Genomic DNA, 26,977 nt, shown 5'->3' with positions numbered 1-26,977 from the left:
CTGACTTTAAATCAGTCTTCCTCTGTCTCAAACTGTAAGAGGAACATTTTGGGATTATTAGACAGAATTAGCAATGAGGGATCTGACACTGGCGCTCTTCCGCTTTATAATCAATGATCTTCTTTGACACACAAGCAAACGTGCAATTTTTTGTGATATAACGTGACATTTGTCAGGAAAAGTTAGAAAGATTCTCCCTCAGTGTAAAATAATGTCGCTGCTCTGTTCCAAAGGCAGATTACTTTGGCTCACTGGAACCACTAAGACCACATCAATCACCACCAGCAATGAAACAGTGATAGCGAGTAATAATTAATGAACTCACAGCAGTGTGAAATGTCTCCAGTAAACCCCCCCACCACCACTTCCAAATTCCTCTCTCACTACCTTCATGTCTCCCCCCCAATCTTCCTCCCTCTGCTCTCATTCCCTCCCTCTTTTTTCCCTCCTTCTTTCTCACTCAAGCCATGACTTGCACTCGTTTGCCCCCACCTCTTTTTCCCTTGCAACCAACAACATTCCTTCATCCTGAGACTCTTTCCTCTGTAACAAAAGCGGGAAAACACAGAGGGTGTTGATCAGGAAGAAATGCTACCCTGTCGGTTGTGTGTGTGTGTTCATGTGCCCAGGTTTTGACTGTTTGTATATATATTCAACAGTGACGACGTGATTGTGATCGGGCCCCGGCTGCAGTCTGTCGCCATGGTAGCATGCGTAAAATCACTGTCAATAATGTCCAATGTTGTGGGAGTTCCCCCCTCAAACACCAGTGAGTCATCAGCTGCACTCCCACAGAGAAACACCACCACCATCATGCTCAGTGACAAAGACATGAGACACCAAACACATGGAGAAAATCTATCGCCTGCCCACAAAAAAAAAAAAAAAAGTTGTTGAAATAGTGGCTGGTTTGATCCTTTGCATGTGTGTAGACAGAAAGAAAGAGAGGGTGGGACTGGGAGAAAAGAGTGGGGTGGGAAGTGGGTGGGGGGGGCAGAAAAGGAGGCAGAGATGTGAGCAAGCGAGAAAGAGAGAGAGAGAAAGAGAGAGAGGCTTGTCTGGGGTGTGGATTTAAAAAGAGGGCGGGGTGAAAGTGGGCGGACGGGTAGTTTTCTAGTGTTTGTGCATTTAGACTCTGAGTCTGAAATTAGTGTCATTGAGAGCAGGAGGAATTAAACGTGTAGAGACAGACAGCCACCAAACGGTAAGTCAAAGATTCTTCTTCTGCTTTTTGATTCCCGCTGTACTTCTTACTTCTCTAAAGCTGCTGAACGGCGCAGTGTCAGGACAGGAGCTGCTTCAGCTTTCTTTTTTTTACTTTTTATATAAGAAAAGCAAATGATGATGAGAAACACAGTAAAGGCAGGTGTGTGTGTGTGTGTGTGTGTGTGTGTGTGTGTGTGTGTGTGTGTTCACCTCAAATATACTTGTTCACCTCCACAGACAACTTTGCTTCTGAATGACAGTAAGTTCTTCATTACTGGGCAGGTGAGGCTGCTTTCCAGATGTGTTCCTGCAGCTGTTTGCTTACTGAAGTGACTAGTCTGAATGTTAAACTGTGTAAAAGGCATCAGGACTGCATTAGCGCTCTCCAAATCTACCGTCGGCCACATGTATTCTATTTTGTGTAATGGAAAATATGCCACATCCAGGCCTGATCTAGAAACCCCGGCAGGAACAGCTGACACATCTTGTGTTTTCAGGAGAGATTATTGAAAGACGTTTGATCAAAGTACTCAACGAGTGTGTTTTAAATTAAAGCGTCCAACTGCTGAGCAGTCACTTTTTATTTCTTTTTTCCATCCAGAAGTTGTTCATTAAAGTTTGGTCATCTGTCAGAAGACAACTTGTCTGTATTTGTGCCTGCAGCACGTCAGGCAGAAATGACACAGAGCAAATATTTACAAACTCAATCTTTCACTCCATCGCAGCCGTGTGAGGCGGATGAAAGGTGGGAAACACGTCTTGAAGACATGTGTAAGGCATGATCGCACGTGTATCAGTGTGCCCTCGGCGCTCCATGTCTGTATATGAGCGTGGTTGCGTGTGAGCGAGAGGGAGCTGGCAAGCGTGTGTGTGTGTGTGTGTGTGTGTGTGGACCCAGCCCTTGACCACTCCTTCGCTGTGGAGGGAACCAGCACATACCAGATGTGCCTCTTCCTCTGTTCACACCCAGGGGCAGCCTCCACACTGGGTACAGCCACAGATAGTTCACATATAAATAAGAGAAGATACTGATCAAAAAATCTCTGATCTAACTCATATCTCATGCAGCGTGTGATAGTGTGTAGTAATTCAAACGAGGGGGAATTGGGGCGTGGGCCAGCAGGTATTCTTTACGGTTATTTTAAGGAGTGGCGGGTTTAATGTTGAAGTACAAGACAAGTCCAAACTCATCTGACTGCAATGAACTTCCCTCCTTAATGCTCTCTCCCACTCAATACCAACATGTTTTTACCCAGGGATGATTTAGTTCACTGACGTCCGTCTTCACAAATATACAGCAACACACATATAGAGATATGAAGATTATCTGGCAGTCTGTTTTCAGGCTTTTCACTGGGAGTGCGTTAGCTGTAACTCAAAGTAATTAGAAGTTGTGAAGCCACACCCAGAGTGGGTGCCAGGTCCGGGCCTTGCTTTGAGTGTGTTTATGAAGATTTGTATGTGTGTGTATGTGTGTGTGTGTGTGTGTGTGTGTGCTTGGAGCTGTCATTAATGGCTCCCTGTCTGAAACCGAACAGGAAGTGTGCAGCCTTTGTTGTAGCCCACGTTTGATTCTTTCTTTTCAGTGTGTGTGTGTGTGTGTGCGTGTGTGGTTTTTCTTTAAGTTGAATGAGTTCTCCAGTTATATTCATCTTGCATAATAATAAGGGTGGAAAGCGGTGTAACGAGTTTTGCCTTTGTGCCTCCCTCTCTCCAGCACAGTCATCATGCTGATCCTCCTCGCTGCCATCTTTGCCCTGCACATCCTCTGCATCATCCTCCTCCTGGTGGCTACTATTGACAATGTAAGTATGACTGAGTTTTATCTCCACATACCTGTACACTGCATCATTCCACACGCCCCCACACGAAGCCATATGCACAGCTACATAGGTTTACAGCCTCAGGGGCGTACTTGCCATGGCCTAATCCCCGACTTCCTCCCCATTTTGAGCATTAAAATGACAGCGGTGAAGAGTTATGTGCATCGCTAAGAGAAGCTGACAGAAAGCAAAGAGTCGAGACCGATGAGTGATCAGCTGCTCACCTCGCTTTCATCACTCCAGGCCTTCTTCATTCCTTCTCCGTCAATGGTCCACTGTTCTTCTCAGGGCCACATATCTGACATACCTGGACGACAGATGGGGCCGCCCACGGTGTCGTCACCCTGACTGTGTGCATGTAAACCGCAGGCGAGGTGTCAGTCAGACGGTGTGCCGGCACACGCTGTACATGTATATATGTGACATTCTTGTCTGCGTTTTAGTGAGTGTTACATACCGGGGTGAGAATTGTTGAATAACACAGCCATCATGCTTGTCGTCCCTTCGCCTGCAGCTTCACGTCAGGACACGGGCTGAACACACTCTGCTGCTGTGTTTACTACTGCTCCTGTTTTGAATCCTCCTCTTTTTCTTGTTTGTTTCTTTGGCCTCATCCGTTTTCCTTTAGCGTGTAAAAGGGCTGTTTTTTATTTTTGCAACCGCTGCACCAGAGTTGCAACATGATTTGAAATGCTCTTGTCCCTCCTCAGGCCTGGTGGATGACTGACACTATCGCCACTGACGTGTGGGCCCGGTGGGTGTTGCAGAACGGAGTGTGGAACTACACCGATCTCCCCACAGGACCACACTACCCACAAGGTAAGACCTGTCCTGCAGAGACGTAAAGTGAGCACAACATGCATGAACACACAACACAGAAATAATTCTAAACCAGTGGCTGAAAAATCTGCCATTCATTAAAAACATATAAAGAAATTAATGCAAAAATCCCCAAAATCAAAGCAATGTAAAAATATCTTTGGGTATCCTTTATTAAGGGTTCAATGCTCAAAAATGCTAAAAGCTAATCTGCGTCCTCGGGGCTGTGTGGGTGTGGTCTTATCACGTTTGATTGACAGCTAAACAAACAATCCACCAACTGTCACCAGATCCCGATTCAAACATTGCAAAATCCTGATTGGTGCATGGAAATAGGTGACGTCACCTTTTCTTTTTTCTTCTAGCCGTGTTGATTTGACTCACAGTCAGAGGCTGATTGTAGTTTTGATGATCAGTCATGTTTTGAGAGCTGTGTGACGCACCTTCAAAGTGATGTGACAAAGATCTTTTCAAGACGTTTTGTTTTACTGTGGTGTCCTCCCAGAACGTGCACATGTAAATCAACTGGAGACAGTTTACAGTTATCCAAATTGTTATTATTATTATTATTCATTTTATCTATTTTGCATTGCAAATTCAAACCAGCAAAGCTCAAAATGATGCTGCCTTATAACACCAAAGAGATGAATTATAATTTATAATAATTGAAAGTAATGAATTGTGTTTATCTGAGCTTTGCCTGTTGAGGGGTTACACTGTAAGTCCAACTTTCAGTCTTCAAAACCAAATCAAAAGGTTTCCTAGGTGTGTCAATATGATCAACACACGCCCACACACGCATGCGCACACACACACGCACACGCACACACACACCTCATGCTGCTCTCTCTCTGGCTCCCCCTGCAGATTACCTCCAGGCAGTGCAGGCCAGCTCGGTGCTAGCTTGTATATTCTCCATCCTGGGCATCTTTGTGTTTGTGGCTCAGCTCTTCACCCTCGACAAAGGACGGAGGTTCACCATCTCCGGCATCTTTCAGTTCCTGGCCTGTGAGTGTTTTTTTTTTTTGTGTGTGTGTGTCTTCGTGTTTGATTCCTTTCATCTTGTATGTCTTCCACCTTCATTCCCTCACCCACTGCCCTCACTGATGTCCTCGTTTCTCTCCCCCTCTCCAGGCCTGTGCATCATGATTGCAGCCTCCATCTACACAGACCGCTTCCACATCGATGAGACGAATGGTTGGTACGGTCACTCCTTCATCCTGGCCTGGATCGCCTTCGCTCTCACGTTCATCTCCTCCATCACTTACTTTGTGCTACGCAAGAAAACGGCGTGAGAAGGACACTAGAGCTTGCTCCAACCTGCCCAACACCTTCGGCTGGATCTGCTCTCTCAGCTAAAAATCTGGGTTTAGTTACAGTGAGGTAGAGTTTATATTTGCCTGTGTTGGACGTCAGATTTGAGCTGCTAATGTTTATTCAGCGACAGATACAGCAGACCTGTTGATCCTCTCAAATACATACTGGTGTTTAATTGAGTCTGGTTCCAGTTTTGGTTCTTTCTGCAGTAACAGGCAAACTCAGTTAATCACAGTTGTATTTGAGCGTATTTTTCAAACCAGAGTTTGGCCTTAATTTCTTGGGGACATCTAAGAATTTTGTATAATTTTGTAATAATTTTTGTAGTTATCTGAAGAAAGACGGTCTGATAAATTAAGATCCATCACTGTTTCTGTCTTCTAACAAAAGCAGGTTGAAGAGTAAAATCTGTAGTCTTTTTTTTTGTTGTGTAATGTACATTTATATATGGAAATGAGTGCTGGATAAAAAGGGGAGAGTTTATGATTTTAGTATATAGTGTTTTCGATATTATATTGTTAGTATTGTTATCTGCTCTGGTCTGACTTCATGTAATGTGCCACTAATTAAACAAGAGTGTAACTACAACGTGATGCCATCAGTTTTCAAAGTGCCTGGAAAATTTGTGCCTGTTGGAAGAAATTAAAAGTCACATGTCATAGATTTGTGTGTAATCTAATGATAAGACTATGCAAGGATATAAAGCGTGTAATCAGTGGTGTAACACTGTTTGTTTTATAATTATTTGTGATTAGGAAAAACATCAAACCGCTTTAAGTGTTATAGTACAACAGCTTCGCGAGGAACTATCAAACTAATAAAGAGACATAAAGTGGTGGGTTTTTTTTCCAAACGCGTCAGAGTAACGACCTTGTGAGAACTGCCTTTGTTACACTCACGTATGAAACTTGCAATATTACATAAATCAGATATCCTGCCTGGGTGAGAATGAGGTCATATACCACTAACACGTCAACCTTTCATATACCCTCGATCAAGTCAGCTCTGTTTCAACACAATGTGACTCCTCCAGTGTGAGGTATAATGTGTAAATATGTTTTGTTTCCCATGATGCTCCGTATGTCCAATGCTGTTTTATTTTTGCTACTGTTACTTGGCAACGACAATGACAATGATTTTTACTACATTAAAACTTGATTTTCAACTTACTGAAGGTGTGATTTGTTTCTTCTCCGTGTGTTATGAGCAGGACTAAACAGTAGAGGTAAAATATTCCAGTGGCTTCTATCTTTTTATTTATTTCATATAAATTTTGTATATTATGAATTGTTTCTGCCTCATGTTCACTTTACAACACCGTGTTTGACTCCGCCTTCTTTATTAGAAGAGAGTGATTATGATCAACGCTAATTACTTGCATTCATTGAGTCACTGGACTGTAAATGTAAATTCAGAGCGCATGAGAGACCACGACAAACATCAAACTGCAACGCCAAGCTGCAGTCCGCATTCATAGTTCAGAGTGGGCTGTAGTCCTCCTCGCGTTCGTAACGGTTCGCATGGTGTCCCGGCAGGGTCATGTGGATGGAGACGGAGGGGGAGGGTGAGGGGAGGGACAGGCGGTGGAACGGGGACGCGGGCGCAGGATGTGGGGGAGGAGGAGGGAAGGAGTCCGAGTGGGGGAGAGGAAGTGAGTGGGAGTGCGTGAGCCTCGGAGTAGTGGCGGAGGGCGGTGGCTTCGCAGTCGGGGGCTCATAGTAAGGAGACAGGTGTGAGATCCGGGGAGGGGACGGGGGACAGGCCAGGGTGATGGCTTGGTTTGGAGGCGTGTAGTAAGGAGCCGGCGGCAGGAGCCCCACGAAGTTAAAGCTGCAGGCGTTGAGGCCGGAGGCACGCCTGGGTCCCACCATCAGAACCTTCTTGGTGTAGTTGTTGAGGGTGGAGACGCCGGCCGACATGCAGACGGTGAAGGCAAACCACGCCACACTGAAGACAGAGAGACACAGAGGGACAGAGAGAGGCTGAAACAGGGGGTTTGTTCCCTAAGATAAATAAAGTATCTATCTATCTTTCTATCTATCTATCTATCTATCTATCTATCTATCTATCTGTCCGTGTGTGTGTGAGATCTGTCTAGAGTGTGTATAATGAACTCACTAGAACGCCCACGAGTAGCCGTAGCTGTGAGGTTTGAAATCCTCCGGTCCCATTGAGACAGTGGTCTGAAACACCTGCATGAACATCATGTGACCCACCATCCCCAGCAGACCTGAGAAGACAGGGGAGGGGGGATCATTTGTAATACTGGTCATCCCATGTTGTCACCAAAGTCATTTCGCTTCACGTATCTATCTCAAAAGTTTTCCGTACCTGCCAGGACTGTGAAGACGGCAGCAAAAGCGTTGAGCAGCTGACCCCAGCGCTGCGTGGAGGGGCAACAGGCCCGGATACACAACTGCACGGACAGCAGTAAGCAGCTGATTGACAGCAGACCCACATACATGATCTCCAGCGACAGTGACAGCCACATCATTGCTGCGGCGGGAGGAGGAGACAGATGAAGACATGGATTTCAAACAACGATCAAACAACCAAGAATAAAAGTGCCCAAAAAAAAAAAAATGCAGGAAGAAAGTGATGAATCTATTTACCTTTTTCAGATCCAGGGGTCAAAGTGTGAAAGCCTCGACACTTCTCCTCTAGAAATCAAACAACGTAGTTACTGACAATAAATCAGCCTTATACTTTCAGGAAATTGGACTATTTGCACTGGAAAGCTTTCAGTAAAACCCTCAGCTGGTGATTTGTGAACATAACAGTGATATTTCACTGTATTCAGCACCGTGTCTCTATATTGTATCTCATCAAATTACTGCGTGACTAACCAGACTGAGGTAACAGTTTGCACAGTGTTTACACGGCCTTAAGTGACCTGATGGGAGATTATAAGATTTGTTCGGTATAAATCTGGAAGGGTGGGGTCTGCAGGAAAAACCGTAGTAGCGCCACAAAATAAGACTTTGTCAGTATCTGGTAATGTTTTCATTTTCACTTATTCTTTTCCACATGGCAGCATTTTGTTTTCACTCCCAACATGAGTATTTTTCCACCACTGCTAGCAATGGCATTAAAAAAATATATAAATAAATACACACACACACACAGCAAATAACCAGTTTCTGCTGTCAGTTAAGCTTCTTTGCAGCTTGTTTACCAACGTGTTTACACGACAGCTGCAATAATCAGGGTATCGTATTTGGCATTCGCCATAAAAGCTCAACACACTTAAGAAAAACAGATGCAGACAGACAAAACAAGCGAGTAAGGATACAGATAGAAAATGTAACACAGAGAACATTTTCACCAACCTGCATGAACTACCGTTCACATGCTTTAAATGACTGCGCTACGGAGTTTACAATAAATACAAGAAAAAATATCATAATAGCACAACAGTCATCAGTGTAACAGTCATTAACATAATCAGGACTGACTATTGAAGCTGCGGGGACAAAATTTTGGGCCATCATGGGGAAGCAGGAACAAAAGCTGTGAGCACAACTCTTACATGTTTTGAATTGACGTAGCTAACAGAAGCTAACAGAAGCTAACAGTAGCTTACAGTTGTCTGTTTACACAATATCCAGCAGATACAAAACATGATTAGCATTCACTTGTATTCCCGGTGAATGTAAGTCCGATATTGAGTCTCCTTTTAGCTCTGTTTTTGGTCTCCTCCACCTCCCGAGGGAAATATCCCTTTAGCCCTTTAGCAGCTAAATTCTCTACGCTGTTCATATTCGGTGGTGCACTAGCTCGTCGCTAACTTTGTCTGTTTGCTGTTTGGTGATGAGCAGCTAGTGAGCAGTGAGTTTTTTAGAGCTTTTTCATTTAAAAAAGAAAAAGAAAAAGAAAAGCGTTGATAATGAGTTGCCGGGCAGAAAACCAAAACAATGAGCTGAAAATCACAAAAAAGAAAAGCTCTGTAGAGCTGAGGTTAATGGCGGGTGATAACTGTCTGTGGGTACATAACCTACAAGTAGATTCATTGTTAATATATTGATTATTGCTACTTTAAGGAAAAGCATTTTGTATACTATTACTGCATCTATATTCAATATTAAACCATATGTAATTCTCCAAAATAAAATCATGAAAGGGAAATTTACGGCTCTTAGAGCAAGTTCACCTCCACATTTGTTTTCACCTCTGCCAACAATCAGACCCCCATGCTGACTGGTTTATATAACTGACAACATAAGTCAGTTGTAACTTTTGGCTGAACTTCAGTATCACTCAAACTCAAGTCGCAAATCAGCTGCAAATGAGACGGTGAACACCCGGGCTGATGTTTGTGAATCCTATTAACCTTTCTTTCTCTCTCTGGGTTTCTAATCCATAATTGAGTCATGCTGTTGAAGTCTAAATCTCAGCGAGCAGAACACACACAAATGATAATCCTCTTTGGGCTGAGCGCATACACACACACACAAACACACATTCACTCAACTCAGTCACTCCCTTAAACACACATTTACACACACCAAATGAACACACCTGAGAACTCAATTCATAATATCACCTTGGATTTTTCTCTCCTCCTGTGACCTATTTCATTGTCTGTTGCACTAGTGCCACAGATGCGATACAATTTGTTTCACTCTGTGTGGATCCTCATCTCACCTTGAATATATCCTCTACCACACACACACACACACACACACACACTGATAATCACATATGTCCAGGGGCACACTCATGAAATCCCTTACAATGATAGTGATTGTACACTGCGGCCGTGGCCACATCTCTTACTGAGCTTCTGTTTAGATTTTCTTTTAAAAAAAAATCCCGTTTTCTCTCATTTATTAATTTCCTCTATCTGCGTAATCCTCTCCGGGGTCAGTAGTGACATGTCTATAGTGCTTTTACTCTTTTTTAAAGAAACTAAACAACTTCGTCCTTTGACCGTCCTCAGTGATCACAGAGGAATTTTATTTTCTCTCACATTTCTTTTATTGCCCATCTGAACGCTGCAGAAATCAGTAAAATGTTGTTAATATTTCAAAACTGTCTCATATACTTCCACCTGTTTCCCTCCCCTCTCTCTCTCTCTCTCTCTCTCTCACCCCACGCGTCTTTGTAGATGTTTTCCTCGCATGTCCAGAACAGGCCCGTGTGAAAGGTGGGGAAGACGAAGCGGTCGTCGCCCGTCTCCCAGGAGAAATCGATGCTGGAGGAGTTGGAGACGCCGGGGACGGGGATGCAGTTGCTGTGCTTGTTGGGCGAACAGAGCGGCTTGGGCACCTTCTGTTTACCCACGCACCAGTAGGAGGACATGATGGAAACGGCGCCCAGGAAGAGAGACGCGACCGTCTGGATAAAGGAGAGGCCAGGGGAACGCACCTGCTTCAGGAACGCCATCACGCAGGTGCGGGGTGGCGGGGTTTTTTTTCTTTTAGGAGGGCTTGGACTGGGGGAGGAAAAGTAGGGACAGACGGAGAGATGGTCAAATGTGCAAACTCTCTACAGGAAGGGCAACAACACTCAAAAAAAACAAAAAAAACAACTAAAAGTAACATGTCAGCGCTGTATGTTCAATGTTTGACAAGTGAATGAGTGGCTCAAGTTTTTCTTTGTTAGGCTACTTGACTTCAGGTACACCCTCCACTCTTGCGCGTCACTAAAAATATCACCAGCGTGTTATTAGTCTCCAAGGAGAGGCAGCTCGGCCCAATTGCCTGAGATGATTAGTGAGATGTTTGAAAGGGAAAGTGCGGGGGAGCCAGCGGTTTTACATGACTAATCACATCCAAAGAATAAAGAGACTGTGGCAGAGAAAAAGCAGCACACTACTGGTAATTGGTGAGAAGACAGACAGTTAAATCACAGGAAAATAGGTGAAAATTGCTGTCACCGTGGAACCTCTGCAGGAGACACAAGCTCAAACCAAAAACCTGTGAGGACTTGATGTCAAGCAGTGAATTAAATTTGAAAGAAGGGGTGGAGGGAGGGGAGGGAAAAAAAAAAGCACTCACCTCCTCCAGACTCTCTTACGTCTTACTTTGTCCTCAGGTCTCTCATCAGGTAAGCGAGGGAAGGTGAAGGAAACATCCGACCCTGCTCCTCCACCCGTCTGCGCCCCCTTTCACTCTTCATCAGATAGCGAGGAGTGATGGAGGATTTTGGCCGTCACACTGACCTCTGCGAGAAGAGTGACTGTCAGTCTTTATGATCCAACCCCAGTGGTCAGACACAACACACACACACACACGCACGCACGCACGCACACATACACACACACACACACACTCCCTCCTCTTTAATCCATCAGTATAAATCCAAAACAGACAACTCTGTTCCATCTGTTTTCATTTTGATTCCTAGACTTATTTTGATCTGTTTCATTCATCTCCTCTCCTCTTATCTGCCCCCTCCTCCGATGCTTTCAGCCTGTAAAAGCATCCAGCACTCCGGTGGATGATGTGTAAATCGACATGACCTTGAGAGGGTAAATAAATGTGGCAGATACACACTATTACTTGGGCAATATGGCTTTGCAGCACCGTACGTGTAGGATTTTCTGTGACAACTGTTTGACTGTAGGAGGCGCTGAGGGTAAGAGCGGGTTATTTAATTACTGCAGTCAACTGTCAATCACTTGACTGCAAAGGATTTGATGTTGTTGCCGGAAAAGGATCATGTGTCATAAATCATATCGTAAACCAGTTGTTCCAAGTCTCCTCTGCGTGTTCACCTGTACGACCATTAACAGATGATCAGTTATTGTACTATTGCCGCAACAGGAGATGAACGTTTCAACCTTTTATTCTTTACTTTTAACTATTTCATCTCTTTATGCATAACTTTTAAATATTTTACCATTTTTCCAAAGCATGTAGCTATTTCACTCTTTACATGTTACTTTTAGGCATCATTTTCAACCATTTCTCCATTCCTTTTTTATCTATTTTTATCTATGATTACCTTTTGATTGATCACTTTTTGATTACTTTTCAACTATTTCAACATTTTATAAATGACTTTCCGTTGTTTATTCATGAATCTTTGCTTCTTTAACCTTTAATCTATGTCTTGATGCTAACTATTTCAAGCATTTATCATTGGCTTATAGCTATTTCAACATTTTATCAATTTCTTTCTGCTGTTTATTCATTGATTTAAGCTGTTGTAAACTTTTATCGATTACTTTATGCAACTATTTCAACCATTTACACTTTAGCTATTTGTTTACTCACTACTTTTAGCCTTTTAACTAATGTTAAGTTACAACTTTCTGCAGACTTGCTAACTTTCACTTAACATTTACCATGTTGCAGCTGATTCAATGTGTATGTACAGTGTCATTTTTAAATCAAATAGTAAATTTGATTTTTGATTAATTGATGCAACACTACGCTGTTTTCACCTCCCCCTGCAGAAGAACCTCTGGTTGAGAAACATTGTCCTAAGACATTGGAGCAAAAGACATTAAATCTAAAACCTCAGGCACAAATTTACACCCTAAATGACAATATAATATTTAAAAAATATTTAAACTTTGACTTGAGATAAATCAGAAAATTTGGTCTAAACTTCCTATTTATGTCTCTGCACCAGTTACAGCCGCGGACGGAGGCTTTACGTTTCCAGCCTGTGTCCCGTTCTCCTGTTATCTCAGAATTTACTCAAATTTGGTACAAATATTCACTTGGATTCAAGGACGAACTGATTAGATTTTGGTGGTCAAAGATCACTGTGACCTCACAAAACACATTTTCTGGCCTTGTGAACATGATATCTCAGTAACAACTTGAGGGAATTTCTTCAAATTTGGCACAAACATTCACTTGGATGCAAAGATGAACGCATTAGATTTTGTTGTTTTTGACCATTACTCAAGAATTCACACATTAATTACCTGCAATTGGACGTGGCCTGACACGGGAAACACAGGATCCTTGACCTGGCACAACAGGTTTTAGACTCAAGGGAGTCTGAAAAAGTCAGAAATAGGGTCATGCACTCCCTCGAACTGAAAAGACGAGAAGAGCGAAGAAGAAGAAAGGATAGAGAGAGAAAGCGTGCATTTGTGTGTATGTGATTGAAACAGAGAGAGATAGCTTATGTGCATACGTGCCATAAAAACGTGCAAAAAAAAACAAAGAAGAGAGGGAGTTCGGTTTTAGCAACAAAAAAGAATAATAGAAAAATGTCAGATGAAACTGAAACAGGTGGTTTTATCAGTGCAACAAAAGTAACAAAAATATGTTTCAGAAATAAGAAGAGGAGCATACTTGAAGCATTTTTTAAGTGTATTCATAATTCATATACATATTGACAGGTTTCTAATACAGCATGGTTTTGATAGTGTAACTGTCTTCTCAGCTTGATTTTTTTTTTTTACAAGAATAACAATAAAAAATGATAAAGACAACACCATGTACGACTCACTTTTAAATTTTATGGCAATGCTTCTTTTGAATGGATTTTGCATCTCCCGATCAAATCGCTGCTGTGTCACTTAAGAATGAAAAAGCCATTTCAAAAGGCACTTGCGTTCGGCCTTTTCATCCCCCCCCCCCCACCCTCCCCCCACTCCCACCCCCCACTGGCCAGTACGGTTGGCCAATCACAGCCCATCGTATGACACCTCCTCCTCCAAGGTTTTCAGTTCCAAAAAATGTTTCATCACCGTCCCGAGGGACCGACACCTGTCAGTCAAACGTAACTTCCTATGTAGAACATACACACTTGTGCACCCAGTACACAGTTCCACAACAATGAAAAACTCTTCAGAGTCCTGTCCTTCATCTTTTTCCAGTCAGCACGGTTAAAGATGGCAGACACGCATTAGTCCATAGTGTCATCTCCTCCTCTTACAAGGCTCTCTCCTTCTCTTTGCACATTACAAACATTTTGTACTTGAAAAATAAGACTGTCCATCTGATTTTTCATGAATACTATCTGTACCGTAAAAACCCCAGTGATGAAAAATAAGAACACTTTTCAAAAGGATCAAAATGGAATCAAAGACCCAGATATCGGCATTTTTCAGTTTCTCACACACGCACACTTCTCACTCATACACGTGACTTTTGAAAGGCAACAGATGTCCGTTCTCCAAGGCAATAATGTCTTTGTGGCAAAACTCGACCCTGACATTCCAGACATCACCACTCTGGCTCCTCCCTCTCCAGGAATGGGAAAAAAAAAAAATTAAAAATTAAAAAAAAAAAAAAAAAATCCAATTTATGTGTTGACTGAATATAAAGTGAGACACATCCATGTCTTTTTTTATGAGTAAATACTAATGAGGATACAAAATAATAATGAGGACTAAAATAATAATTGTGACCATCCTAATATCATAAGGTAAAATACTACTTTGCGAGAGGATACATCATTCTCGCCTTTTCTTTTTCTGGGTGTGACGCCCCAGCTTGCTCCCAATATGTCTCTTCAAAGCAAACAAAAGAAACCTGGAAAAAAAAAAAAAAGGTAAATGATAATAAAGATGATGATAAACAAAGAGTTTAACACTTTGAGGGTGTCTGAAGGAAAATCAAAGTAAGCCTAGGGAGGAAGTTTGTTTCTTTTGTTCTTTAAAGAAAAGTTCCTCCGTCAGTCTTGACATCTCATTTTATTCCACTTCGACCTTTGTAGTTTGTTTTTTTTTTTGTCTTTTTTTTGTCTTTTTCTTGTAGCTCTGTTCCTCTATGTTGCATGTCCATGTTTTTTTTTTTTTTCTTTCTTTTTCTGCTTTTAAGTAAAGAGCAATAATTCTCTCGAGGAAAAAAAAAAAGGTTTTCTTTTCCCCATTGTCTTAAATGTAAATAATGCTGATTCCTGTAGAGAAATTGTACATTCCCTTTTGTTGTTCTCTGTCACAGATGCCAGTCCTGTCCTTTCACATTTGGGGCTGCTTCACAAACAGGTTTCCCAGTCTTCTATTGTCCAAACTAACCTAAGGAAAGGAAACACAAAAACAACAACAAAAAAAAAAAATGGAGGTAAGTATCATCCTCAAGATCAACTTTCACCTGCAGCACAATCTAGTAGAGACCTGGCAAATGTCACATACATCAGGCATCTGCTAGTCAAGAATATACTGGAAGGAAAACATGATGAGGTGAAGAGAAACCAACAGTATTCTGCTGCAATCTCACTAAAGAAGAAGAAGAAGAACAGGGGAGATGTTTTGCGGTGCGTCTTTAGTTTCCATGAGGACAGGCTGGACTGAGAGTGAGAGGGAGTGACAGCCACTAAGGTGGGATGAGGAGGAGTGTGAGAGCAGAAAGATCTTCACCAACAAAGAGTAGCTGGTGTGTCTCCGTGTGAAATGAAACCATCTGAATAGAAAAGAGATAAACAGCCCTGAGGCAACAAATTAGTGCCAATTTACTGAAAGGTCCATTAACGAGAGACAAGTCTCCCACCAAATAAAAGGAAAAACATCATCTCCTAGATTACTTTTTTTTTTGGGGGGGGGGGGGGATTGAACCCGCTGGGGGATGAAGGGGTGTTTTACACTGGAGAGATGGCATTAACATTACAAGCTACCACCCTGTATGAATTCATATGGATGCACAATTCTGGTACATTTGAGAAGTGTGAAATTTAAATATCTTTTGGATGGGGGCAGATCTGAAAGGGTGGACTGATCCAAATAAACTCAAAAACACACAGACACAAAAACATAGAGCTGAGTCTAAACTTACAGCTCCCAGACTCCTGTGTCTCTTCTTCCTCTCCGTTTCTCTCAGCCTCTCTCTGACTGCTCCAGGTACACTGACTTGGCTGGCCGGATGCTCTGGGTAAACTGAGTGAGAGAGAGAGAGAGAGAGAGAGAGAGAGAGAGAGAGAGAGAAAGAAAATTGCCGGGCTTAGATGAGGAAATGATTGAACGTAATGAAGCCTTCCAGCTCCGCGGGTGATTGGGAGGCGAGGACCTAGAGTTGCAAACGTCAAAAACAGAAAAAAGGATTTTTCACCAAATAACATGAAACGAAAAAATTCCCCAGAAACAGTTTTGAAAACCAACCTCTCTTTCTTTACCTTGTGCTTCGGACACCGCAGCGAGAAGTTATCTTCATTCAGAGAGCAATCTGCAGAGACGAGAGACACTATGAAGTGCTGTGCACAGATTACCACGGAGCTCGTCAACGCAATGTTTGTGCTTTACGCCGACTCGTTTTTTTTTTTCACACTGCGTCTGTATTTAATGCGTCCACTCACCTGCTTCGATAGCGCACAGGTAGTGATAGCGAAGTGTACAGCCTTTACTGTAGCAGCCCAGCGTTGAGCCGACCATCTCACAGTACGAGCAGCTCTGAGCCGAGACGGACAGAATGGAAAAGAAGAAATCAATACATCTTAAAACTGTACTAGACAGTGAGGAACAGCTAAGGGCCTAGCAAAATGATAAAAAATCAATAAACACATAACACTATTAAACCACTGACATGTCTGCTTATCACTTTCACAAGCCACATTTTAAACAGCTCCAGTCAACGGCAGAAATAAGGAGCTGTAAACCTGAATTATCCCAAAACAAAAAACGGGTCAAATAGACACAGAGGGCACTCACTGTTTCTCTGGCGCCATCTAGTGCCTCCTGCAGGCCGTACAGCCTCCCATTGACAAGGTACACTCCACTGGTCCACACTATGCAACCCTCGTGGACCCACAGCTCCTCCGGGTCCATGGGCATCTGGGGCAGCTGGGCAAGTTGTGCCAAAGGTCCCAGGGAGTCCAAGGCCGGCGGTGGGGGCTGGAAGGGCAGGGACGCCTTACTGTTGGAAGGCACCATTCTGGGGGAATCCTCACTGGATTTGTGCCTCCTCTTAAAGCGGGGATGTGAGGTCAGCTTTCTGTGCTGAGGTCGTTGTTGAGCTTCGTCCGTTGGCGGCTGCAGCTGTTTTTGCACCTGCTGCTGCTGCTGCTGTTGTTGCTGCTGCTGTTGCTGCTGCTGTTGCTGCTGCTGCTGCTGCTGCTGCTGCTGCTGCTGCTGGTCGACCTCGAGGTCTGGCTCTCGCTTAAGCTCAGGGATAGGTCGGATATCTAGATTCATATCCCAGGTTAGAGATGTTGATTTGCTGTTGTTGTTGTTGTTGATGGTGGTGGTGGTGGTGGTTGTGGTGGTGGTAGTGGAGGAGGAGGAGGAAGAAGAGGAGGAGGAGGAGGAAGAGGAAGAGGAGGCGGTGTTACTCAGCTTGCCAGCCACATGCATCATCATCATATCCTCTCCAGCAGCTGGGGAGGCGGGTCTCACTGGAGTGTTAAGAGATGTGGGGTTTGAGTCGAAGCTGACGGTGAAGTCGCTCTCGGTCGAAGGCTTGATAAACTGAGCGTCTTGTGTCTGTGAGTCTTGGACTGTGCTCAGAGCGTTTGAGCTTATGTCTGAATTTGGTCCTGTTTTGTTTGTTCCTGTTGCCGTTGCTTGACATTGTCTGACCTGGGGCTGGTTCTTGGGGAGCTTCGCGGCGTATTCGGCTGGATAGAAAGGCCCGTAGAGATCTCCGAGGTGTTTGTAATTTGCCCATTTCTGACACAGGCAGCAAAGCAGGCGGCCAGAGTGATTGGTCTCTGTAATCACAGGTCCTGAAACAACATAGCCAGATGAAGGAAGTGCTTTTCCTGACTGAAGTGTAGTCTCCACCTCATCCGTCTTCCTCTTCTCCGACTCTCTGTCTCTCCTCGATAACTGGGAGGGAAGAGCTGAGGTCAGGAGAGAATCAATCCCACTCCCGCCCGCTTTCCCTGCGACTGCACCACGCTCCCCTTTCATCTTGTCCTCCTCAGCATTTACGATGGTGCACACCGCCCCTATCTCGGGAATTTTTTTTTCCACATGTATGTGTGGAACAAACAGGCCTTTTCTATTTGGATCCAAAAATACTTTGTTTGCGCCGGGACTTCCTCCTGCCCCTAAAGGTGTATCTGGGTCGTCTTTGGCCACCGATGTTGTCGCCGCCCCAGCCGCCGCCGCCGCCGCTGCCCCTGCCGCCCCTCTCCTCCTCCTCCTCTGTCGCCCCCTTGCTTCCAGTGGCTCATCTTCATCTTTCACACCTTTGCGTCTCCGTCGCACAGGTTTGACCTCGGTCTCTGGCTGTGTGTCCTCGCTCTCACCGTCCACTTTCACTACCTGGGTTAAAACGGGTGGGGCCAGCGGGGGAGTGACTTTATTGTCCGACAGTGGGGGTGCTGCAGGGGCGGGGGTGCTGCTGGTAGTCTGCACTGCGGGGGGAGTTGGAGCAGCAGCTGTAGCTGTAACTGTAGCTGTAGCTGTAGCTGGAGTGGGTGGGGCTGGAGGAGCACTCAGAGTTGTGTTCTGTGTCTGGACTTGAGGTTGGGCCTGCGCCTGTGTTTGGGCTTGGTTCTGGGCCCGTTTTTGTTTATTCACGCTCCCTACAGGCCTGCCCTTCTTCTTGCCAGATGGGAAATAGCCTTTAGGCACAACACTCTCCGGGGGCTTAGAATCTTGTGGTGACAGACTGGACCTCCCAGAGGACATCTGATGTCTGTTCAGCATGTGTCCTTGAGCCTGGCCGTGGTGTGGCGGGGTGGTTCCATAGTAGTCACTGCCAGGATAATCATCAAATCCCATGCCAGATTCTTGAAGTTTCTGTCGCAGAAGGGTGGCAGCAGACTGCTCTCCTCTTCTCGTCTCAAGCTGCTGGTAAGTGTTGGTGAAATGTTGAATGTCTGACAGGGCAGATGAGGATGGAGGTGGGGAACCCTGGACTGGGCGTGGAAGAGGCGGAGGAGGGGGTAAAGGTCCGAGCAAAGCAAAGTCCTCCTTGTCATCGGATGCCGATGCCACGGCGGCCACTAATCCAAAGTCAAAGTCTTGTTGTTTGAGGGCCTGGGACGTCTGATGGGGATCACATGGATAAGCAGACGGAGGTAAAGGCCCAGTCTCATCAACGCCTCTGAAGGGAATCATGTCGTTTAATGAGTGACTTTCATCCATGTAGCTATCGTCCCCTCCTGCAACCCTCGGGAAATGTGCTAAGTCTTGGTCCTGTGAATCATTAAACGTTGGTATTTCTGAATGAGAGAAGCCTGGGTAATGATTTGACTCATCATCACCATGGCCTGCTGGCTTTTTAATATTTGGTGTGATTTTCTGCACTATTGCCTCTAGTTTCAAACCTCGTCCTTTCCTGGGAGGCAAAACCTTGGCATTACCGCTTGATGGAGATAAAGGTTGTGAATAGGTATTCTCTCCGGGCAGAGGGGAGGAGAGCCTGGGACATGGGATATCTGAACTGGATGAGTCATCTTCATTGTGATGGCTAGACTCAGACTGGGCCCCAGGAGAGTGATGTGAATTTGTGGCAGCCCTCTGCTGAGACGCATCCTGGAGTTGCCTTTTGGCAGGAATAGGAGAGATAAAAGAACGAACTCTCCTTCTCAATATTAGTGGATTAGTGTCTCCAGAACCTCCGGCTTTAGTCTGACGCTGCACCTGTGGCAGAGTGGAGTTCATGTCAGCAGGAGGCTTAGCGGAGCTGGATGGAGGAGGTGGGCCGGGATGCTTGGTTTCTTCTGCGGCTCCTCGGGACACCTCGGGTTCAGCAGCGTTTTGGCCATGAGTCATTTGCGGAGGAGCGGGTCCGAGTGAAGTCACTGGAGCAGGAGGAGGTGGAGGAGGAGGAGGCGGCGGCGGAGGAGGCGGCTGTGTCCTGTAGTAGGAGTCTCCCTCTATCATTCTCGGGCCTTCTCTTCCAGGGTGTGCAGACTCCCACATTTTCATGTCGAAGTAAGCGCTTTGATGATGGAGTGAAGGTTTGGTTGCGTGCTGTTCACCGGGCATGTCAGCCTGGGAGATCATCCTCTGCCTCTGCTCCGATTGGCCGACCTTATGTCTTCCTGGAGACGAACCAGGCTGCATCATCATCTCCTTAGACGGCCTGTTCAACGCTTTTACCCAGTCACTCATGTCGTGCGGGTGATGAGGGAGGCCACGAGGGTGAGGATACATTTGAAGCTTATTCGAGGTTTGAGCCTGGGGGGATAAGCTGTGGTACGGATGGTGGGGGGGGAAATGCGGGTTGCTGCGTGGCATTATATTTCCTTCTCTTGTATCTCCATATCGATATCCAGGAAAGCTGCTGCTGCTGCCAGTTGATAAATCAACACCATGAAGATAGGACGGATGCCTTGAGGGTGAAGATAGAGGATTAGAGCTCATAGGGTGAGAAGACAAGGGGGAAATATCTACATTACCTCGCCTGTAGGGGTCAGCATTCATTACAACAGATGAATGAACAGACTTGGGATGATACTCTATATCTGCCTCATTAGCTCCGCCACTCCCGTGATGATCAGTTTGTAAATTTACGGCGTCTGGGCCAGCCTCTTTTGATGCCGTTTCCATTTTCACCACTTGTTTCTCTCCCGTATCCTTTTTACTCAGATCGTTGGCGGCTGCTGGAGAGGAAAATGGCTGTTGAATCACAGAGGCTCCACTCTGACTTTTCTCCCGCTCCCTCTCTCTGTCACTTTCCCTGTCCCTCTCTGGTGTGCTGCGTCGGTTTGGCGACACATCACAGATGACAGAGCGCCGCTCTGATGGGGCTAATATGGAGCCTGATGATTTTTGAGACTCAGTTTGACCAATGCTGCCTGTTAGGGGCTCTGGCTCTTGCAAAAGGAGCTCCTGCACAGCAGAGGATGGAGTGGACACATTAGAAAACACTTTTCTCTGTGGCAGAGAATAGTCAGCTAAGTTTATATGTTTGGGTGGGGGTTGCTGAGACTCTGTAGCTTGTGGTGCATGACTCTGAGACACACCCACTTCAGGTTTTTCAGCGTTTTGCAAACTCTTAGCATTGGACACTTCTGACTTCACAGAGGACTGAGGATCCATGGTGAAATCAGGCTCACCTCCATGCCTCAGGTTTGGATGTGAGGGCTTTCCAGAGCTGCCCACTTGAGCAGAAAGAGCCGAAGCCTCAGTTCCTCCACTCTGGATTCTCATATTATCAGCCATGCCATACGGGAGTCTAGTTTGAAACTGTTGTTGAACTTGGAGATGGGCAGGAAATGCCTGCTCTGGTCTGCCATAACGTCTATCTAAATTGTAACCTTGAAGAACCTCTTGTAAAAGGCTGGGAAATTGCTGCATTTGTGAATTATCCTCATGAACTTTCCCTCCTGCTCCTTGCCCTCTCTTCACCAAGCCCTCTGCTACAGAACCACCATCTTTTGGATGCACGGGGCCATAACCAGCTTGTGATGGTTGGTATCCTAAGTATCTGGAATTTGATTCCATTACACTCGCAGCGCCAGCCCTCCCTCTCTTCTTTATTGACAAATCTGAGCCATATGTTGATTCTGGGTAGCCATATTTATGAGGACCAGACTGGGGAGGATTTTGAGGCCGTCCAAAGTTAGATTTCTGGTGATGGGAGGAATATAAAGTCAGATCTACTCCTTCCTCCCCATTATGACTGCTGGAATCTCTTAAGTAAGAGTGCGACTGTTTCTCTTCAATACAGTTGTCTTGGGGGTGCTTGCTTTTTTCAGTGTGACCTCCCTCAGATCGAGCTGAAACAATCACACCAACACTGCTGGCACTTTGCTGTTCCTCAGATGTGTGCTTTTCTTCCCTCTGGTTACTGTGTAATCTGGATGCAGTTTGCAACCTATTTTCTTTGTCCTGACCATTTTGTGTATTGACTTCTCCATCTCGTTGCATTTGGCTTCCGCCTTTCTCTGTTTTCTCAACTGCGCCTTCACTTTCATTTTTGATTACTTCATTTTTAATTTCTGCCGTCTTCCTGTGGCCACCCCTGTTGTCATTGTACGTTAAACCGGCCTCTGAGACGCAGTTCGGCTGGGGAGGAGGAATACTGGAGGAGGTGGACGAGGGGGATGAGGAAACTGGAGGTGTTGAATGTGAAACTGCGCCAGTGTCTGATGACTGACATCCAAAGGATGGAGATGATGACGAAGGAGCGTTAGCTTCGTTCGCTTTTGCTTCGGAAACACTCGGTTCTTTTGACGGTGAATCTGAGCTGATGGTTTTGATATTTGATGCTTGTCCAGTCTGTGGTTGGTTTTGACTCGGAGGTGGAGGGTGATAGCCAGTTGTTTCAGATCCACTGCTTGCACCGCTCATCTGTCTCACCCTCCCGTGTTCCCCCTCAGAAAACTGTTCCTCGCGCTCCACCTTGGTCCCTGATGAGCCTCCAACTGACATCACTGAGGAGTCCTCATCAGCACCAGCGTCTAAGCTGGCGCCGTCACCACTCCCCACTGCACTTCCATCTTTGACTGTACTAGTACTTGAGGCTGCGCTTGCATTTCGACTCCTTGGCTGTGACGGGGGCACGCTGTGTGTTGCCTGTTGCATCTGCCCGCCATCTTTCTTCTTCTGTGAAAGCACTGTGTCAGTGAGGAGCATGTGCTGAACTGTGTTTGGTAAATTGGCTACTTGTGAGCTCAAGGCATTAAGACTATTCAGGCCTGCATCCTGCATTTTATCAAGTGGAGACGATGAATAAACAGAGGAGCCTTCCTCTCGGGATCCGATCCCTGCGCTTAGACCCATTTTGTTGCGGCCTGTTGGAGGGAGACTGCTCCCTCCAGCTGAACTCATGCTGTGAGCTTTATGACTGCCACTGCTACCACAACTACTGATGCTGCTATTTGAGTTGGGCGTGGGACTTAACTGAGGCATAGTCTGCAGTAATCTGCCATGACCATGGCTGCTACGGGGGTTTGATGTAGGAGGATGTGAAGGACCATGACCTGAGGGGTTTCCATGTGCCTCTGAGACACCCATCAAAGGGGAAGGAGAGGAACTGCAGCTGGGGGAATGCACTGCTGAGGCAGCTGGAGAGGGGTTGGATATGGGGCTAAAGTTTTGGTTGATTTGGGTTTGCTGAGCATTGGGATGCATTGGGGATTTGGCTATTTCTTGAGATGCTGCTTGAGGTATACTGGGATTAGAGGTTTGATGATGTTTAGCATATACAGACCCTGGAGACGGGCCCTGGTGCTGCATCTTGAGAGAGTTGTCATAACCTACCCCTAAATTGTGCTGTGAGTTGCGGTGCTGTAGTGTGGCCTGCTTGTGAAGAGAAAGCGTCTGTGGGGAATATCCAGGATAATTTGAAGCATGGTAACTCTGTTGAACATTCTCCATTGGCCCCACATTGTTAGCAGCAACTGAACTGGAGACTGAGTTTGAACTGGAGTTGACACTGGGAGAACTGTTGACTTTGGGATCAAACCCAGTGCTAGCAGCCCCGTCGAGATATCTCTGCGGAGGGGGGCTGTACATTCCTGATGACCCCGTGGACGCTCCACCCTGTGGGGAGTAGTGTGGGTACTGTGGGGTCATTCTGTGCCCAGAGTGTGGATAGCTCCTATGCTGCTGTCCATGGTGGACAGCTGGGAAGGTCTGCCCATGCTGGCGGTGCTGCAACTGAGAACCTGGCACTGACTGCAATGCAGGGTTCTGACTCATATTGTACTGGTGAGTAGGAGAGAACGCTCCGGCACCAGCACCTCCACCTGAACCAGCACTGGAGCCATAGTCTACTGGATATGGTGACATGAGGCCAGATGATGGAGCAGAGCCAGATCCAGCATGCCTGTACTGGTGAGGTAAATGTCCATCAATATTAGGGTACCCAAAGCCTGCCCCGTAACCTATACCTCCCCTTCTGTGCCTGTCCTTCCCACCCATTGAAAAATAATAATCCATGGCGTCCTTCCTGTAAGGGTTGTTACTGTTGCCACTGTGAATGTTACCCTGTGTTGGTGGTGGCTCCACAGCTCCTCTGTTTCTAGCGCTGTAAGCAAGCATGTGGCTGGCTTGAGTGGGGTGGTGATGGCCTCTGTGCAGGCTCTGTTGTTGCATCCCTGCGTAATCATCCGTCATCCTTGGGGAGATCTGGGGATCTGCTGGCTGAGGGGGATACGGTGGCCCCCCTCCACCTCTCCCACTGAACCCATGGGGGAGAGAGGTGGGAGCCGGACTGTTAGAAAAATTCTGCATTGTTTCTTTCTTTTTTTTGTTTGTTTTTTTGTTTCCAAGTTTGGATCAAAAACGGAAATATCTGTCAGTGTCTATGTCAGGGAATGTTTCTGATCATAAACTGGAAGGCTTATGGCAGTAACCATAAATGACAAAGAGAGTCTATGGCCTGGCAGTAAAACAAGGAGATGCTTTTGAAATCCACCAAAGAGCTGAAGCAGAGGGAATATATACCGCAGATGCTTTTTGTAGCAGAAAGTTTTAGGGAGGTCGAACAAACAAGGATTTTTATCAATATATAAAAAGGCCAAATGGTAAAAAGCTTTCTTCTTCAATGTGATGGTTGTATTCAGTATAAAAAAAAAAAAAGAAGAGAAAAAAAAAAAAAAAAGGTTCACTTAATCACTGGGTCTTAAAAAATGGAATTTTTTAAAGATAAAAAAAAGAAAAAAAAAAGAAATACGTGATGAAGCAGGTTTGTACTGCAGAAAAATGCAAGATTAAAAGTGTGCAGTCATTCCCACGAAGCTGAAGTGGTTTGGCACTGTGCAGGCAATGATATCATGGACAACTGACACACCACCACGCGAGATGTTCAACCTCAAATGTCTTTACGTGTATACACTCCACTATAGTAACGGCTCAAGCAAGCAGAGCTACGTTAGGATTAAATTGAGTTATGATCCAACAGCATCCTGTGCAAAAAAAAAACAAAAACAAAAAATCTCAATACAACCATTGAGACTGTGTCCTGTCACAGCAATCCTTCAGTTCGCCAACATGTATGACCTGACTCACACCTGTGTGAGAAAAAACCTGCAGTAACAGAATCAACAGGTCTGAGCACAGACCCTCACTAAACACTCCCAAAGACAAACACTCCATTGATAGTCTCATCAACCCGTGGATGCAGAGTGTAATATTTTGTGAGATGTTCTGTTTCTTGGTCATTCCCTTTCAAATACTATTTTCTTTTTACTTTTTTTTTTTGCTACTGCATGCATTCATTTGGACTGAAGAGGTCTTTGGTCCCTGTTTATTGTTCGTTCTTTCCTTGACTCTGTGTTCAGATTCTTCTTGGTGCTCTCCTGTGTCTTCAGCATGTAGCCGCCTTACCTTTGTTTTTCTCTCTCAACCATCATTTAATTCTACCTAGTTCCATGGCAACAATTTTTCCACAAGGAGGGTAATCCATTTATTCCACTTAAGTTCAGTCAATTCAAGCTCCGTTTTTCTGTTTCTCCTCAGTATTTCCATGCGGATAAGTTCATTTTCCAGGAGTTGCTGACCAGAAGCCTTCACAACTCTGCAAATACAAAAGATGAATCGAAAAAGTTAGCATGCAAAAATTGTTTGGTTATTACATACATTTGTTTACCACACCCTGTGCTAAAGCCCTATTGCTGAAATGAAATAACTATCAAGAGAAATAAACTGTGGTCACACATTAATACTAAAAATGCATTTTGGACTAATTCCATTTTTAAGATTATTTTTAATTCATCACTTTAATTTAAACAAGTCACTGGTAAATGTGACATATTGACCAATGCAGGTTCAAAATAAATGAAAAATGATTTGAGCCTTTATTTAGGCATTCTGTCACTTGGATTATTTCAAAATTAACTAAATTGACATTTAAAAAGAAAAAAGAAAACCCAGGATCCAAGATCACATTACATATTACATCAGCATTTACCATTATGTGGACTTATCTTCAGCAGTCCACCAGAATAATCACACAGGTCTATTACAAATATATTAACCAAACCAATAACGATGTTAACATTATGTCCTTGTTGGATGTACTACCCATTCAGCTCTGTACTTCACTACTTAAAAGGCTTGCTGGCCTCATCTCAATGCTCCTATTTTAATATGCACTGTGGGTACAGCCTTTACTGTGGTTGGAGCTTTTACAATACATGCCTAAGCTGTCTCTTCTGACTGATAACAAACAGGGTTGGTGGAGAGAGAAGTGGGGTAGCACCAGCATGCAATTAAAGCGACAAAGTAACATAGACAAGGTCACAAACACTTCTTCACATGTAAACAAACAGCTTTGTGGAGCCAGGTCAGGAGCAGTCCATCTCCCACCTCTTTACAACGGGACTAAACACCATTAACTTTAGGGTATTTAACTTGTTTTAATGGGCCTTAATTATTATGGGTGATACTTAAAGGGATGACGCCACCTTTATGGGGTCAGTACCCATAATTGCCATGTGTGACACAAGCCTCTATTGTCTACTTCACATACACTGTAAAATGGTTAATGGCCCTAATACAACTTTGGGTGACTTATCTCATAGTGTGAGCTCAATCTGAGCAGCACTGTTTATGATTACAACTATCAGTCTAACTGGTATTATTTATCATTAATCATGTGTTCATCAATCATCAGTGTGAATCTATTTTCACCAATGTAATTTAAGGTTTTTCACTTGTGGAGAAAGTGATGAGCAGTTGAAGAAGAACAGGGGGGAGGGGGCACAGGACCAGAGGGGGGCGGCGGAGAAGGAGAAGGAGGAGGGGGGGGGGGCTACAAAACAAACTGATCATTTCTTGTAAATCAAATAAGAGTCAGATAGACTGCATTATCAAACAGGTCCGTGGCTAAGTGTCACATTTAAGGGTCAAAGCCAGCGTACGTGTAAAACTGGTAAAGTTAGAAGGACACTATTCATCTCCAATCCGTCCATTAGCTCATATCTTGATTACTAATTAATCACAGCAGCTCACTGTGCACGACCGGGCAGCAGCATTCACAATACACACAACAGTGCAGCATTAATGAAAACTGACTCAATGCAGTCTGTCAGCAAGTCAATCAGTTGCATAGCTGCCTGACTGA

The 26,977-nt window shown here is 44.8% G+C and overlaps 2 protein-coding genes across 3 annotated transcripts; one reads left to right on the top strand and one right to left on the bottom strand.

Annotated features, from left to right (window-relative positions):
- Nucleotides 1–1,096: 1,096 nt before the first annotated feature.
- On the top strand, nt 1,097–6,335 carry LOC111223693 (epithelial membrane protein 2-like). 2 transcript variants are annotated; one of them, XM_022747930.1, is made up of 5 exons: nt 1,097–1,204; nt 2,924–3,011; nt 3,740–3,848; nt 4,716–4,856; nt 4,983–6,335. In XM_022747930.1, the coding sequence occupies exons 2-5, from the start codon at nt 2,934–2,936 to the stop codon at nt 5,141–5,143; spliced, it is 489 nt and encodes a 162-aa protein (XP_022603651.1). In that variant the 5' UTR covers nt 1,097–1,204; nt 2,924–2,933; the 3' UTR covers nt 5,144–6,335. The 2 variants fall into 2 exon arrangements, with proteins under 2 accessions (XP_022603651.1, XP_022603652.1); XM_022747931.1 differs by having other exon boundaries at nt 1,131–1,204; nt 2,929–3,011.
- An 8,457-nt stretch (nt 6,336–14,792) lies between these two features.
- Nucleotides 14,793–24,144, bottom strand: LOC111223706 (transcription factor 20-like). Its single transcript, XM_022747945.1, has 6 exons — nt 17,315–24,144; nt 16,717–17,227; nt 16,365–16,458; nt 16,171–16,234; nt 15,848–15,948; nt 14,793–15,093 (listed from the first exon to the last, which is right to left on the bottom strand). The coding sequence occupies exons 1-6, from the start codon at nt 24,142–24,144 to the stop codon at nt 15,089–15,091; spliced, it is 7,605 nt and encodes a 2,534-aa protein (XP_022603666.1). The 3' UTR covers nt 14,793–15,088.
- Between the last annotated feature and the right edge of the window lie 2,833 nt (nt 24,145–26,977).

This window comes from Seriola dumerili, unplaced genomic scaffold (assembly GCF_002260705.1).
Source record: "Seriola dumerili isolate Sdu_G_001 unplaced genomic scaffold, Sdu_1.0 BDQW01000113.1, whole genome shotgun sequence".
In the NCBI taxonomy this organism is placed as follows: Eukaryota; Metazoa; Chordata; class Actinopteri; order Carangiformes; family Carangidae; genus Seriola; species Seriola dumerili.
Note: the sequence above shows the minus strand (reverse complement) of the source record. Positions and strands in the feature narration are given on the sequence as shown.